The sequence below is a fragment of the Apium graveolens genome, unplaced genomic scaffold, assembly GCF_009905375.1.
Source record: "Apium graveolens cultivar Ventura unplaced genomic scaffold, ASM990537v1 ctg6658, whole genome shotgun sequence".
In the NCBI taxonomy this organism is placed as follows: domain Eukaryota; kingdom Viridiplantae; phylum Streptophyta; class Magnoliopsida; order Apiales; family Apiaceae; genus Apium; species Apium graveolens.
This window is the reverse complement of record NW_027419673.1, coordinates 43,967-58,074: the sequence shown is the minus strand read 5'-3', so window position 1 is coordinate 58,074 and position 14,108 is coordinate 43,967. Positions and strand designations below refer to the sequence as shown.

The following is a 14,108-nucleotide window of genomic DNA, read 5'->3' as shown; positions in this document are numbered from 1 at the left end:
TGCCATAATTGTCATGGGTGCACAATGTGTTTCATGCATCCGTTCTGAGGAAGTATGTATATCATCCTAATCATGTTGTTCAGTATCCCTTAGATGCATTTCGTGAAGATTTATATTGTGAAGAAGAAGCTGAAGCTATATTGGCGAGGGAGGGGAGAGTGTTGCGCAAGAACACGATCTCTTTTATTAAAGTTTTATGAAAAAATCATGATGTTCGAGAAGCTACTTGGGAAACTGAGGATTCAGTTCGCGCATGATATCCGTACCACTTCGAATCAGATACTTCACTAGAATTTTGAGGATAAAATTATTTTAAGGAGGGAAGAATATAATACCCCATATTTATTTGTTACATTGTTAATGTAATAAACTAGTAAATATATGATTAATTATTTTTAGAATTCAAAATTATGGAGAATGTTTTATTTAGATAGTTGGTTGTTTATAATTTGAATTTGTAAGCTATCTTTTTGTTGTTTAAAATTTGAAGTCAAACTACGAAGTACGTGATAAGATATTTTTAAACAGCTAATGGGGAGATGATGTGGAAAAATGTGGAGAAAATTATGGACAACAGTTTCATAATTTGTTAGACCTGTTTATCATATAAACAGAGTCACCCTGTTAGTGTTATCACACAAAATTTATCTCAGAGCGACAGCTGAAAGCCAACAGAAATGAAAACTATTATTAGTAGAATTATATAACTTACTAGCAAGAGAAGAGGTGGTGCATAGGAAAGAAAGTTTTGGCGTACAACTCCGACAAGGTCAGAAAAGAACTAACTGGTTGGAGTGTCACGGTTAAGTACTGGGTTGTCAAAGATTTAGAGGAGGAGAAAGAGATTCACAAGGAAGCATTTAGAGGAGGAGAAAGAGTTTCACAAGGAAGCTAGGTTAAGCCTTACCAAAAGTTTCAAAAAGTGTACACCTTGTGGAGGTTTAGTTAAAAATTTAATCACCACATAATTTAATGACTATTATTTATGTTGTATACTAATATTAGTCATTTTTATTTTCAGGTTTATAATTATTTGTACACATTTTTTTTACATAATTATATCAGGCTCTAATTCAGGTAAGTTTTATCAAATTATTATAATTATTTATGTGTTTATATATTATGTTAGGTTATTGTTTAATGCATGTTTAATTGATTTAATTAATTAATTGTTATTTGTACTGGCTACAATATGTTTAATTAGTAGTAATCTACTTAGTCATGTTCCGTGTTGTTTTTGTTTTAATTTTTATGTCATAAAGTTGGTTTAAGAAATTATATGATTCTTAGGTTTTTAAATTTTATTAATTGGGTGATATGGTATATTTTAATATTGTTAGTGTCTGGCTAGTTTTTCTAATTATTATTCACTAGTTATGTGTATGAGTTTTTTACAATAATTATCATGTTATATTGTGCTAGTAATTAATATGTAAAAATATTTGTAAAATAAAATCTATTTTCACAAGATTTAGTTTATGAGATTTAAAAAATTGACAAAATATGTATTTGTGGGACTAATGATATATAAAGTATTTTAATTTACAGGACATATGTAGTCAAAATATTATGTTAATTAAGTTAAGTAATTAATAATTGATTGTTTATTTATCTAAAATTATAAATTATTTACATTTGTTAATCATATTATGTTATTATGTTTTCCTCATAACATATATGTTACCTTAGTCTCATTATTTTTTTAACCAATATGTTATTAATTATAGTATCTAATATTTGGGCATAATAATTTAAAATTTGTAAGTAATGTAGTAGTATTAATGTGCAAAAGTGAATTTGATAATCTTGTTAGTATGATAAACACAGAGCATGTTATATTTATTTTTATCATTTTCTTAAATTGTTGTTATAATTTAATATGTTAAATTAATGTATAATTTAAGTTTGTCTACTTTTATAAAGTTATATACTTAGAGATTTCTACATTACTTTTATAAATTAATAAAATATCTTTTATATTTTATGAACCAGCTTGTATATTATTCAGATTATTTGTTAGTTAAATGTTATACTATAGCATGAATAAAATATTATAATTTTATTAGCTTACTTTTTGGGTTTTAGAGTTTGGCGTTTATAAGTTATATTTGTGTTGATATTATAGATTGGTTTGGAAGTTGATTTGGAGCTAGGTAGTGATTTAATATTTTAGACTCATTTCAGGTACGAGTATCCTCCATTTCTCTCCATTTAAAATATATTTTCTTCCTTGTACTTATTGTCCTATCATATTTATCTTATCATATTTTATTTTGTTAAGTTGTACATCTTGTATATGTACACTTATTAATTTTTGCTCAGCCATATTTGATCCCTGTTGATGCTTAACCACTTTTGATCTATGTTGCCTATCAGTATACTTGATTTGTCACATGCAACTTTTATTTTCAATATTATTGGCAACACTTTGTGATCATTTGTCATGGGCTCTTAAACTTATTTGTATGCGGGTAAATCACAGACGAGACACATGGAGTTTTTGCAGTCTTTGGTGCTCACGGCACTAACTCGTATCAGTGTTGTGAGTATATGAGCATGTCTCTGGGGTATGAGACATGATTAAGATCATGATCATTTTGTTTGTTTGGGAAATGTTTTATACATTTCATTTTGTCCTTCTTGTGGATAACCGGAGAAGGAACTCTTTGCACTGTGCTTTACTTGGTGTTTACTAGCAAGCAGAGGTTTTATAAGATGCCCTTATTAGTACCCACCTTACTTGTTCTCATCCATTTCTTTGATTTTGTTTGGATTAGTTTGTTCCTTGATTCTAAATAATTACTGTCATATTACTCATCTTCTTGGCTAATTGTTAAAATCAAATATATTCTGTTGCTTTATCTTTTAATGATATATTCGTACTGGGCATTTGGCTCACTCGTATTTATTTCTTTCCACGGGTAGTCGGGGGTAAAGCGGGGGTGTGATGAGTGCTGCCCAGATTTTAGCTTGTTTATCTAGTTGAAAATAAAGTCAAGGACATGTTTTATTCCATATTATTTTGGATCTTGTTAGAGAACTTTATTTTGGATCTTTTGAACTTTTGTTAGCTTAATAAATTATGTTTAGCTTGTTTTTACTTCCATTAATAAATAAAGCTTAGCTTTTGTAGCCTCTACTTGTTTAAGTGGGGTATTACAACGTTGGTATCAGAGCTTAGGTTATAGTTTCTGTAGACTGTCCTTTAGGATTTGACCTGTGAGTTTTGGGTTGACTTCATACGGGTAGATTTATGATTTTGTGATATATGTGTTTGTGCACTCATAAAATTTTGTGCAGGATGGCAAGAGGTAGTAGTAGTCGAAATATTGGGGGGAATGATAATCAGTAGATTGTTATGGATAGGAGTACTTTTATGGAGATGTTGCGGGAAGTTCAACGTGGGAAGAATCCCACTGCTAACGGGCAAGATCGAGATGGTCAAACTATGTTTGATCGGTTTATGAAGCAAAGACCCAATTGTTTTAAGGAGGCCAAGACTCCCATGGATGCTGAAGCTTGGATATATCACATGGAGAAAAATTTCATTGTCTTGGAGTATTCAGAGGTGAAAAAGGCTCAATTTTCTACATATCATCTTGAGGGGGATGCTAATACTTGGTGGAAGTCTATGGTAGCCTCATGCACCTGGCTATGAAAATACTCTTAGTTGGCATATATTCAAAACTCAGTTTGGCCAGAGGTACTTTCCACCAGCATACGTGAGGAATATGTAAGGGAGTATCAGAGTATTATTCTGAGAGATGATGAGTCGGTGGCAGACTTTCAAGTCAGATTTCAGAGGTTAGCTGGTTATGCGAGATATGTGGCTGGGTCAGAAGCGGATAAAATCATGAAGTTTATGTGGGCATTAAAGAATTCCATCGGCAACCATATCATCTCTAACCGCTACACATCCATGGATACCTTGGTTGATAGTGTCAGAGATCAAGAGCTTCATCAGGTTAACTTTCTCAAGAAAAGAAAAAGGGAAGAGGAATTTTCCGATCGTCGACATGGATTTCAGAAAAATGGTGGGTCTTCAGGTGGATTCAAACCAAATGATCAGAGGTATAATACTCGGAATTTCAGCAAAAGAATGGAAATCAAGGAAATGAGCAAAAGAGGTCTTTCAACCAAACTGGAAATAAGGAAGTATCTAAGTGTGAGCATTGTGGAAAGATGCATGGAGGAAGCACTTGCTATTGGGCTACTAGAGCATGCTTCAATTATGGAAAGAAGGGTCACACTATTCAAGACTGTCAGATGCCACCAAAGAATCCTTGGGATCGTAGAGATCAGGGAGAGAAAAACAACCAAAGACTTCGGTCGTGTGTTTCCATCACTGCAAAAGATGCTGCAAGTACTCCAAGTACCATTTCAGGATCACTTTTTGTCGGTAATGGAAATGCTATAGTCTTATTTGATACTGGAGCTACACATTCATTTATCTCTACATCTTATGTTAAACACTTAGACATTGCATCCACTGCACTTATATCGGATTTTTTGTTGGCACTCCTATAGGTGTAACTATACTTGTGAATTCTCAATATCTTGATTGTGTAGTTAGAGTAGACGATAGAGAACTATTTGTTGATCTCTTACCTATTCAGATGAGGGACGTTGATATCATACTGGGGATGGATTGACTGGAGCGACACAAAGCTACATTGATTGTCCAGGAAAAAGAATAATTTTGGGGACTCCAAGTCGCCTGAGTTCGTGTTTCAGGGTTCTAACGCCTAGTGATTGTGGAAAATTCATTTCGGCCATCAAGGCTAAGAAGATGATTGCTCATGGATGTGAAGGATTTTTAGCGTATGTGATTGACATGTCCAAGGTGCAGCCAGAATTAGAAGATGTTCTTGTTGTTCGTGAGTTTTCAGATGTATTTCCCGAAGATTTGGAGGGTCTTCCGCCGGAAAGAGAGATAGAATTTTCTATCGATTTGTTACCAGATGCACAACCTATTTCCAAGGCACCTTATAGAATGGCTCCGTTAGAGGTACAAGAGCTGAAAGAACAGCTGGAGGAGTTACTTGATAAGGGTTTTATTAGACCCAGTTTTTCGCCTTGGGGAGGCACCAGTTCTATTTGTGAATAAGAAGGATGGTTCGATGAGACTCTATATTGATTATCGAGAGTTGAACCTGAATCACGGTGAAGAATAGATATCCATTACCGAGATCGATGACTTATTTGATCAGCTTCAAGGAGCAAAATACTTTTCAAAGATTGATCTACGGTCAGGTTACCATCAACTAAGAGTGAAGACAAGTGATATTCCGAAGATAGCATTCAGGACTCGTTACAGACACGACGAGTTTCTTGTTATGTCTTTTGGATTGAAAAATGCACCTGCAGTTTTCATGGACCTAATGACAGGGTATTCAGGATTTTCTGGACAAGTTTCTGATTATGTTTATTGATGATATATTGGTGTATTCAAAGTCAGTGGAGGTTCATGAGGAGCATCTTCGAGTTGTGTTGGAAATACTAGGGAATAATAAATTGTATGCAAATACAAGAAGTGTGAATTTTGTCTTGATCAAGTTGCATTTTTGGGACATATTGTATCAGCAGATAGAATCAAGGTGGATCCAGCCAAGGTTGAGGCTATTACCAATTGGCCAAGACCTAGCACTGCGACAGAAGTGAGGAGTTCTTGGGACTCGCGGGCTACTATCACCGATTTGTAGAAGGCTTTTCGACAATTGCGATGCCATTGACACAGTTGACTCGAAAAAGCAACAAGTTCATATGGACCGATGAGTGTGAGACTAGTTTTCAAGAATTGAAGAAGAGACTTGTGACATCACCAGTATTGACACTACCATCAGGATTGGGAAGCTATGTGATTTATAGCGATGCTTCAAAGAAGGGACTTGGCTATGTCTTGATGCAACATGGAAATGTGATTGCCTACGCTTCAAGATACTTAAAGCCTCACGAGATGAATTATCCGACACATGACTTAGAGCTTGCAGCCGTCATTTTGCATTGAAGATATGGAGACACCATTTGTATGGTGATAAGTGTGAGATATTTACTGACCACAAGAGTTTGAAGTACATATTCACGTAGAAAGAGCTTAATATGAGGCAAAGACAATGGATTGAATTATTGAAAGACTATGATGTGAGCATTCAGTATCATCCCCGAAAGGCTAATAAGGTTGCAAATGCTTTAAGCAGAAAGGATTTTGAGAATTTAGCCGCGTTTATGACACAACAACCTCCTCTTTAACGTGAGATTGAGAAATTTGGTTTGAAGTTTTATCATCGGGATACGGTTGGTATGGTAGCAAGTTTGCATGTCGAGCCTAGTCTTATCATTAGGATTAAGGCAGCTCAAGATGGAGATGGAGAATTATGGTCTTTTGTCCAGAATATTGATCCTGAAAAGCAACCAGGATTTCATTTTGATGATCATGGCATTCTATGGATGTATAATCATCTATGTGTGCCTGCTAACAAGGAACTCAGGGAGGAATTGATGGAAGAGGCTCATAGATCACCGTTTTCTATTCATCCAGGTGAGACAAATATGTATCGAGATTTAAAGGAACACTTTTGGTGGAGTGGCATGAAACGAGATATTGCCGATTTTGTTTGAAGTGTTTGACTTATCAACAGGTGAAGATTGAGCACCAGAGGCCAAGTGATTTATTACAACCATTGGAGTTACCTACTTGGAAGAGGGAGAATATTTGCATAGATTTTATCATAGGACTTTCTAAGACTTTTAAGAAACATGATGCGATATGGGTGATTGTAGATAGACTCACTAAATATGCTCACTTTTTGGCAATCCGTGAGAACATGAACTTGGAGAGCTTAACGCTATTATACAGGAATGAGATTGTTAGACTACACGGGATTCCAGTTTCGATCGTTTCCAACCGAGATCCCAAATTTACTTCAAGATTTTGGAAAGAATTTGAAAAGGCATGGGGCACCAAGTTGAACTATAGCACAGCTTTTCATCCACAGTCGGATGGGCAGTCAGAGAGGACAATTCAGACCTTGGAGGACATGTTGCGAGCAAGTGCATTAGAATGGTATGGAAATTGGGATGACTATTTGTCTTTGGTTGAATTTGCTTATAATAACAGTTGGCAGAGCAGCATTGGTATGGCTCCTTTTGAGGCACTCTATGGGCGCAAGTGCAGAACACCTATTTGTTGGAATGAAGTAGGAGAAAAGCTTTCAGGGGGTCCCGATCTAGTCCAAGTCACTACAGATAAGGTAGCAGTTGCTCGAGAAAGACTTGAACAAGCTCGATCTACACAGAAGAGTTATGCTGATAAGGGTAGACGAGAATATGAATTTAAAGCAGGAGACAAGGTCTTCCTTTAGGTATCTCCTCAGAGGGGCATTCAGCGATTCGGTCAGAAGGGTAAGCTAAGTCCGAGGTATATAGGACCTTTTGAGATTCTTGAGAAGGTTGGAGTGGTGGCATATAGAGTCGCTTTACCGCCACAATTGTCACGGGTGCACAATGTGTTTCATGCATCGATTCTGAGGAAGTATGTATATCATCCTAATCATGTTGTTCAGTATCCCTTAGATGCATTTCGTGAAGATTTATCTTGTGAAGAAGAAGCTGAAGCTATATTGGCAAGGGAGGAAAGAGTGTTGCGCAAGAACACGATCCCTTTTGTTAAAGTTTTATGGGAAAATCATGATGTTCGAGAAGCTACTTGGGAAACTGAGGATTCAGTTCGCGCAAGATATCCGTACCTCTTCGAATCAGGTACTTCACTAGAATTTCGAGGACGAAATTATTTTAAGGGGGGATGAATATAATACCCCATATTTTATTTGTTACATTGTTGGTGCGATAATTTAGTAAATATTTGATTAATTATTTTTAGAATTTAAAATTATGGAGAATTTTTTATTTAGATAATTGGTTGTTAAAAATTTAAATTTGTAAGCTATCTTTTAGTTGTTTAATTTTTGAAGTCAAACTACTAAGTACGTGATAAGATATTTTTAAACAGCTAATGGGGAGATGATGTGGAAAAATAGTGGAGAAAATTATGGACAACGGTTTCATAATTTGTTAGAGTTGCTTATTATATAAACAGAGTCACCATGTTAGTGCTATGACTCAAAATTTATCTCATTGGACATGAAAGCCAACAGAAATGAAAACTATTAACAGTAGAATTATATAAATTACTAGCAAGAGAAGAGGTGGTGCATAGAAAAGAAAGTTTTGGCGTACAACTCCCACAAGGTCAGAAAAGAATTAACTGGTTAGAGTGTCGCGCTTAAGGTTGTCAAAGGAGGAGAAAGAGATTCACAAGGAAGCTAGGTTAAGCCTTACCAAAAGTTTCAAAGAAGTGTACACCTTGTGGAGGTTTAGTTAAAAATTTAATCACCACATAATTTAATGACTATTATTTATGTTGTATACTAATATTAGTCATTTTTATTTTCAGGTTTATAACTATTTGTATATATTTTTTATATACTTATATCTGGCTCTAAATTCAGATAAGTTTTATCAAATAATTATATTATTTGTTTATGTGTTTATATATTGTGTTAAGTTATTATTTAATGCATGTTTAATTGATTTAATTGATTAATTATTATTTGTACCGGCTACAAGATGTTTAATTAGTAGTAATCTAATTAGTCATGTTCCCTGTTGTTTTTATTTTTAATTTTTATGTCATTAAGTTGGTTTAAGAAATTATATGATTCTCAGGTTTTTACATTTTTTTAATTGGGTGATATGGTATATTTTATATTGTTAGTGTCTGGCTAGTTTTGTTAATTATAATTTACTAGTTATGTGTGTGAGTTGTTTACAATAATTATCATGTTATATTGTGCTAGTTTATTAATATGTAAAAATATTTGTAAAATAAAATTTATTTTCACAAGATTTAGTTTATTGAGATTATTAAAATTGACAAAATATGTATTTGTGGGACTAATGATATATAAAATATTTTATTTTACAGGACATATGTAGTCAAAATATTATGTTAATTAAGTTAAGTAATTAATAATTGATTGTTTGTTTATCTAAAATTATAAATTGTTTACATTTGTCAATCATATTATGTTATTATGTTTTCCTCATAACATATTTGTTACCTTAGTCTCATTGTTTTTTAACCAATATGTTATTAATTATAGTATCTAATACTTGGGCATAATAATTTAAAATTTGTAAGTAATTTTGTAGTATTAATGTGCAGAAGTGAATTTGATAATCTTATCAGTATGATAAACAGAGAACATGTTATATTTATTTTTATCATTTTCTTAAATTGTTGTTATAATTTAATATGTTAAATGAATGTATAATTTAAGTTTGTCTACTTTTATAAAGTTATATACTTAAAGATTTATACATTACTTTTATAAATTAATAAAATATATTTTATATTTTATTAACCTGGCTTGTATATTATTCAGATTATTTGTTAGTTAAATGTTTATACTATAGCATGAGATAGTGATCATCTGTATACGTACATCTTGTATATGTACACTTGTTAATTTTTGCTCAGCCATCTTTAATCCCTGTTGTTGCTTAACCACTTTTGATCTATGTTGCCTATAAGTATACTTGATTTGTCACATGCAACTTTTATTTTCAATATTATTGGCAACACTTTGTAATAATTTGTTATGGGCTCTTAAACTTACCTGTGTGGGTAAATCACAGACGAGACACATGGAGTTTTTGCAGTCTTTGGTGCTGTTCATTTTGTCCTTCTTGGGGATAACGGGAGAAGGACTATTTGCACTGTGCTTTGATTGCTGTTTACTAGCGAGCATAGATTTTATAAGATGCCCTTATTAATAATCACCTTACTTGTTCTCAGCCATTTCTTTGATTTTGTTTGGATTAGTTTGTTCCTTGATTCTAAATAATTACTGTCATATTACTCATCTTCTTGGCTAATTGTTATAATCAAATATATTCTCTTGCTTTATCTTTTAATGATAAATTTGTACTGGGTATTTGGCTCACTTATATTTATTTCTTTCCACAGGTAGTCGGGGGTAAATCGGGGGTGTGATGAGTGATCTGGTTGAAAATAAAGTCAAGGACATGTTTTATTCCATATTATTTTGGATCTTGTTAGACAACTTTATTTTGGATCTTTTGAACTTTTGTTAGCTTAATAAATTATGTTTAGCTTGTTTTTACTTCCATTAATAAATAAAACTTATCTTGTGTAACCTCTACTTGTTTAATTGGGGTGTTACACTCACATTAATTCGATTGATATTGCAATGTTCAGAGGACTTAGTTGCAACAACTGAGTTTATAGGCCTCATATTATGAACAAATATTTTTTGTGAGAGGTGAGCACATGTGATTTTTACCACCGTTCCAAACACACCCCAACTATCTACCTGCCGAACATCAGCTATAAACCTGCCGAAAGTGTTGTTGATGAGAGATATCCAGATCTCCCAATACACCATCTAATTCATTTTCAACACAACCACCACATCGCGCAAAACGAGACACATCGCATAAAGCGAGACAATCAAACACACAAATAATAACTTAAACTGAACAATATGAAAAAAACCCAAAATTCAAAAATCTCTGAATAACACCAAATTGTAATATGTTGTTAGATCAGAGATTTTGAATCTAAAAACTGAATTTTATTATAAAATCCAAACTCTTACCTTAGTAGATCTGAAAACTAAAGTGAAGAATTGTAATAGATTTTTCGAATTTTGTAAAACAAATCTCGATTTTATTAAAGAAAAAATGAATAAAAGGAGAAGATGAAGATGAATATGGAGATAGATATAGGTATAAAGGGTGAAAAAGAAGGTAGGGTTGGGTGAAGTTAGGACGGCCGATTTTGTAGAGTAGCAATAATTAATTTCAAAGAAAAAAGACCAGGGTTATTTCGCCCTTTAACCAACTTTGCTACATGTCAGAAGGCAAAAAAAACACATTTCTTAACTAACACTACCTAAATAAATTTCATATATGAATTCTTTGTATTTTTTATCACTATCTTTAAAAAAACACATATTTTTAATATGTTGTCAATTAAATTTTATTTGGATATTAAATTCTAAATAATATTAACCATTCACGCATAATTGAAGTTCTCCCTAAAACCAGAAGAAAACAAAGCCATTCTGCAAAATACATCTCCAGTATTTGTTGAGAATTTCTGTGATGTCAGAGGGACTGCAAGTCGACTATTCATTAAGCATTCCACGATGACAAGGGTGGTGTGTCTGAATGCAAGTAAGTGGATGTCATTGACGAGTATCTGTCACCCCGGACAGAACCAGCAATGGATTCAAGTTCAGACATTTCCTCTGCTGTTAACTTCACAGATAAAGCTCCAATGTTTTGGTTGAGATTTTCAATCTTTGTAGTTCCAGGAATGGGACAAACATCTGTTCCCTGGTGATGAACCCAGGCCAGTGCTAGCTGTGATGGAGTACACCCTTTGTTTAATGCAATCTCATTCACCAGATCAAACAGCTTTATATTATGCTCCAGATTTTCTGCTTGGAACCTTGGATGATGCTACACAAAAGAGGGGGACGGGGAAAAGGATCATTAGTCAATTTAACCACATGAAAACGAGCTAAGACCCTATTTTTTAAAACATTTCTCTCGGAGTATTGATTTTTAATGAAGCCAACAACCGTTTTCTTAGAAGCACTTCAAAACCAGAATAATAAAACAACATACAGTTTAAGGCATTTTGCAAATTTCCAGCATAGACAATCAATGTCCTTAAGAGATGTTTAACATCAGTTACTTCATTTTGTGTAAGTATCAGTTCAAGACTCGGAGTACTTGCAATTCAGCAACCAAAGTTGTTAAAAAAATAAATACTGGTTATGTTTCTTAATGCAATAGTTTCGAAAATTTAGATGCAGTTTACAAATTTAACCTTTTTTTAACTAAATTGTGTTTGGATAGATCTCCCTATGCTTCATAGAGCTAGAGCTAGGGTGAAGCCCTAAATTTAACTTCTCTTACTAGCTTTGCATGAAAAACTAATTTATTTAAGAAAGACGTCAATGCACTGAAATTAGATGATCAGTTACATGTTACATTATACTAATGAAACTCAAGCTGCATTTAATGTAGAAACTTACCTTCCTGAAGTCATCTTTTGACAAGTTCGCGACCATATTTAAACCCCCTGACAAAAATCCTCGTCCTAGAGGACTATATGCAACAATCCCGATGCCTAATTCTCTGAGTAATAACAAACTAGTTAACTTGGTCTTTAAATATATTTTCATATTTGATAATCTGTTGGAAGATTCTTTAACAGAAACCAAACCTGCAAGTGGGAATTATGTCTTCCTCCACGTCCCTTGACCACAAAGACCACTCCAACTGCACTGCGGTGATCGGATGAACAGCATGAGCTCTTCTGATGGTAGATGCAGAGGCCTCAGACAATCCTACATACTTAATCTTACCCTCTTCAACTAGTTTCTTCATTTCCCCCATCTGTCAAACAGATGAACAACTCAAGCATGATCAGAGAAATAAAGAATTAAAATAATAAAAACAGATCACGCTAGTAGAAATGGAAAAAAAAAAACTTAGGTAAGAATCTAATATGTAAAATATTGTAGACAGAAGCTGACATATAATTTCAGTTTACTCTATAGCGTATTAGCATCATGGCATCCCTTTTAAACTCCCAATTCTCTTGGCCTCTGAAAACCAAGTATTAGAACTTTCAAGTGCAAAACTTATTGTGATTTTCTAATAATGTCTCTTATGAAGGCTTTTTTGTTTTGAAGAAACATTTTTACTAGTAATATGATACATTTCAGAAATAAAAGGTTATATAATATTTGTGATATTAGTAGTTACTATCTGCAAATTATGCGAATGGTACCATAATCACACAAACTTTTATCAATTTTCAATTGTATAGTTATTGGCTTATTGCCAGCAACATACTAGTTGTGAATAGTAATATAAAATAGTACTTTTAGCAAGGTTAATAACTTTTCAAGTTGATTAAGGACCCAAGTGGACGGCTAGGTGCCCAAAAATTAAGTATGCTGGATACCTTATTTCAATGGGGACCCTCGGGTAGATTGGGTGTAGATATTAGTGAGAGCGAAGCAGCAAAGTGCTAGGTCAAAGTATATTTGATTCCGATATCACACGATTACCTATATTTAATAATTCTACAACAGAACTTCATCTTTACCTAGTTATGAAAGGTTGATAATATCGAAGATAAGTTCCAGGTGTATCAAATTAGATACAACAATTGATGGTCAATGACATAACGCAATATGTCATTCATGAGCTTATAAAAACAGCACAGGAATTTCTTCTTTATAAGCAGTTAATATATATTACTAAATTGGAATCATTGCTATACTAAAAACTACCAACGGGGTCTTGTTACGTACTTCCTCTTCTCATGTTTCATGAGGTTGAGGGTTCAGATCCACTCTCAGCATATAACATTTGCGGGAGTAGTTGGTGGCAGGAGAGTGGGTGAGTATATGTTGCCGGTCAGTGGTGGGTGTTTGGATTGGTGAGCCTGTTAGGAGGTGGCTTATTGCTGAGCTCTACTCGGGCGGTAGGATGTAAGTTTGATGAGCTGCCCATGTTTGCTGGTTGAAGCCGGTTGTGACCCATAAGTGCATATGAACATTAATATATTGTGTAATTGACCTTATTCCAAAAAAATATTTGAGATTTTGTGATTTTTCAGTTTGAGGGGCACTGGTCTTAGCATAAATACGGGAACTAAAAAATTGCAACCAAAAGTAAAAAAGCCTAACAACTTGACAACTAATTTGTGAAAAAACAAATACAAAAATGCACAGACTAACTACTAACATACCGTGATTTCAATTGGCACACGAGTGTCAACGCGGTGCTGATAATACAAATCAATACAATCAAGCTGAAGCCTCTTTAAGCTGGCCTCACAGGCTGCCCGTACGTATTCTGGGTCGCCCCGAATTTCTCTGAACTGGCTATCTATCCTGACCCCAAACTTGGTAGCCAGTTCAACTTTGTCTCTGACACCATCCTTTAGAGCCTACAATTACATAAACTCTCATTCGATCACTGCCCCACCGGAATATATA

General features: G+C 33.9%; 2 protein-coding genes across 2 annotated transcripts; one reads left to right on the top strand and one right to left on the bottom strand.

Moving 5' to 3' along the window:
• Window positions 1-6,300: 6,300 nt before the first annotated feature.
• On the top strand, window positions 6,301-9,788 carry LOC141703459 (uncharacterized). Its single transcript, XM_074506987.1, has 4 exons — window positions 6,301-6,538; window positions 6,781-7,349; window positions 7,449-7,758; window positions 9,697-9,788. Exons 1-4 carry the CDS (start codon window positions 6,301-6,303, stop codon window positions 9,786-9,788), a joined length of 1,209 nt encoding a protein of 402 aa, XP_074363088.1.
• Window positions 9,789-11,037: 1,249 nt separating this feature from the next.
• LOC141703461 (putative aldo-keto reductase 2) lies at window positions 11,038-14,092 on the bottom strand. Its single transcript, XM_074506989.1, has 4 exons — window positions 13,859-14,092; window positions 12,320-12,492; window positions 12,129-12,231; window positions 11,038-11,547 (listed from the first exon to the last, which is right to left on the bottom strand). Exons 2-4 carry the CDS (start codon window positions 12,490-12,492, stop codon window positions 11,218-11,220), a joined length of 606 nt encoding a protein of 201 aa, XP_074363090.1. The 5' UTR covers window positions 13,859-14,092; the 3' UTR covers window positions 11,038-11,217.
• Window positions 14,093-14,108: the final 16 nt, after the last annotated feature.

Bases quoted from the DNA above. Each gene is read 5' to 3' on its own strand.
- LOC141703459 (XM_074506987.1), top strand. From the start codon at position 6,301: ATGGTAGCAAGTTTGCATGTCGAGCCTAGTCTTATCATTAGGATTAAG. The intron at 6,539-6,780 runs GTGAGACAAATA...GGGTGATTGTAG, and splicing joins ACCGTTTTCTATTCATCCAG to ATAGACTCACTAAATATGCT. The intron at 7,759-9,696 runs GTACTTCACTAG...GGTAAATCACAG, and splicing joins TCCGTACCTCTTCGAATCAG to ACGAGACACATGGAGTTTTT.
- LOC141703461 (XM_074506989.1), bottom strand. From the start codon at position 12,492: ATGGGGGAAATGAAGAAACTAGTTGAAGAGGGTAAGATTAAGTATGTA. The intron at 12,232-12,319 runs GTTTGGTTTCTG...GTTATTACTCAG, and splicing joins GACATAATTCCCACTTGCAG to AGAATTAGGCATCGGGATTG. The intron at 11,548-12,128 runs GTAAGTTTCTAC...TCTTTTGTGTAG, and splicing joins CAAAAGATGACTTCAGGAAG to CATCATCCAAGGTTCCAAGC.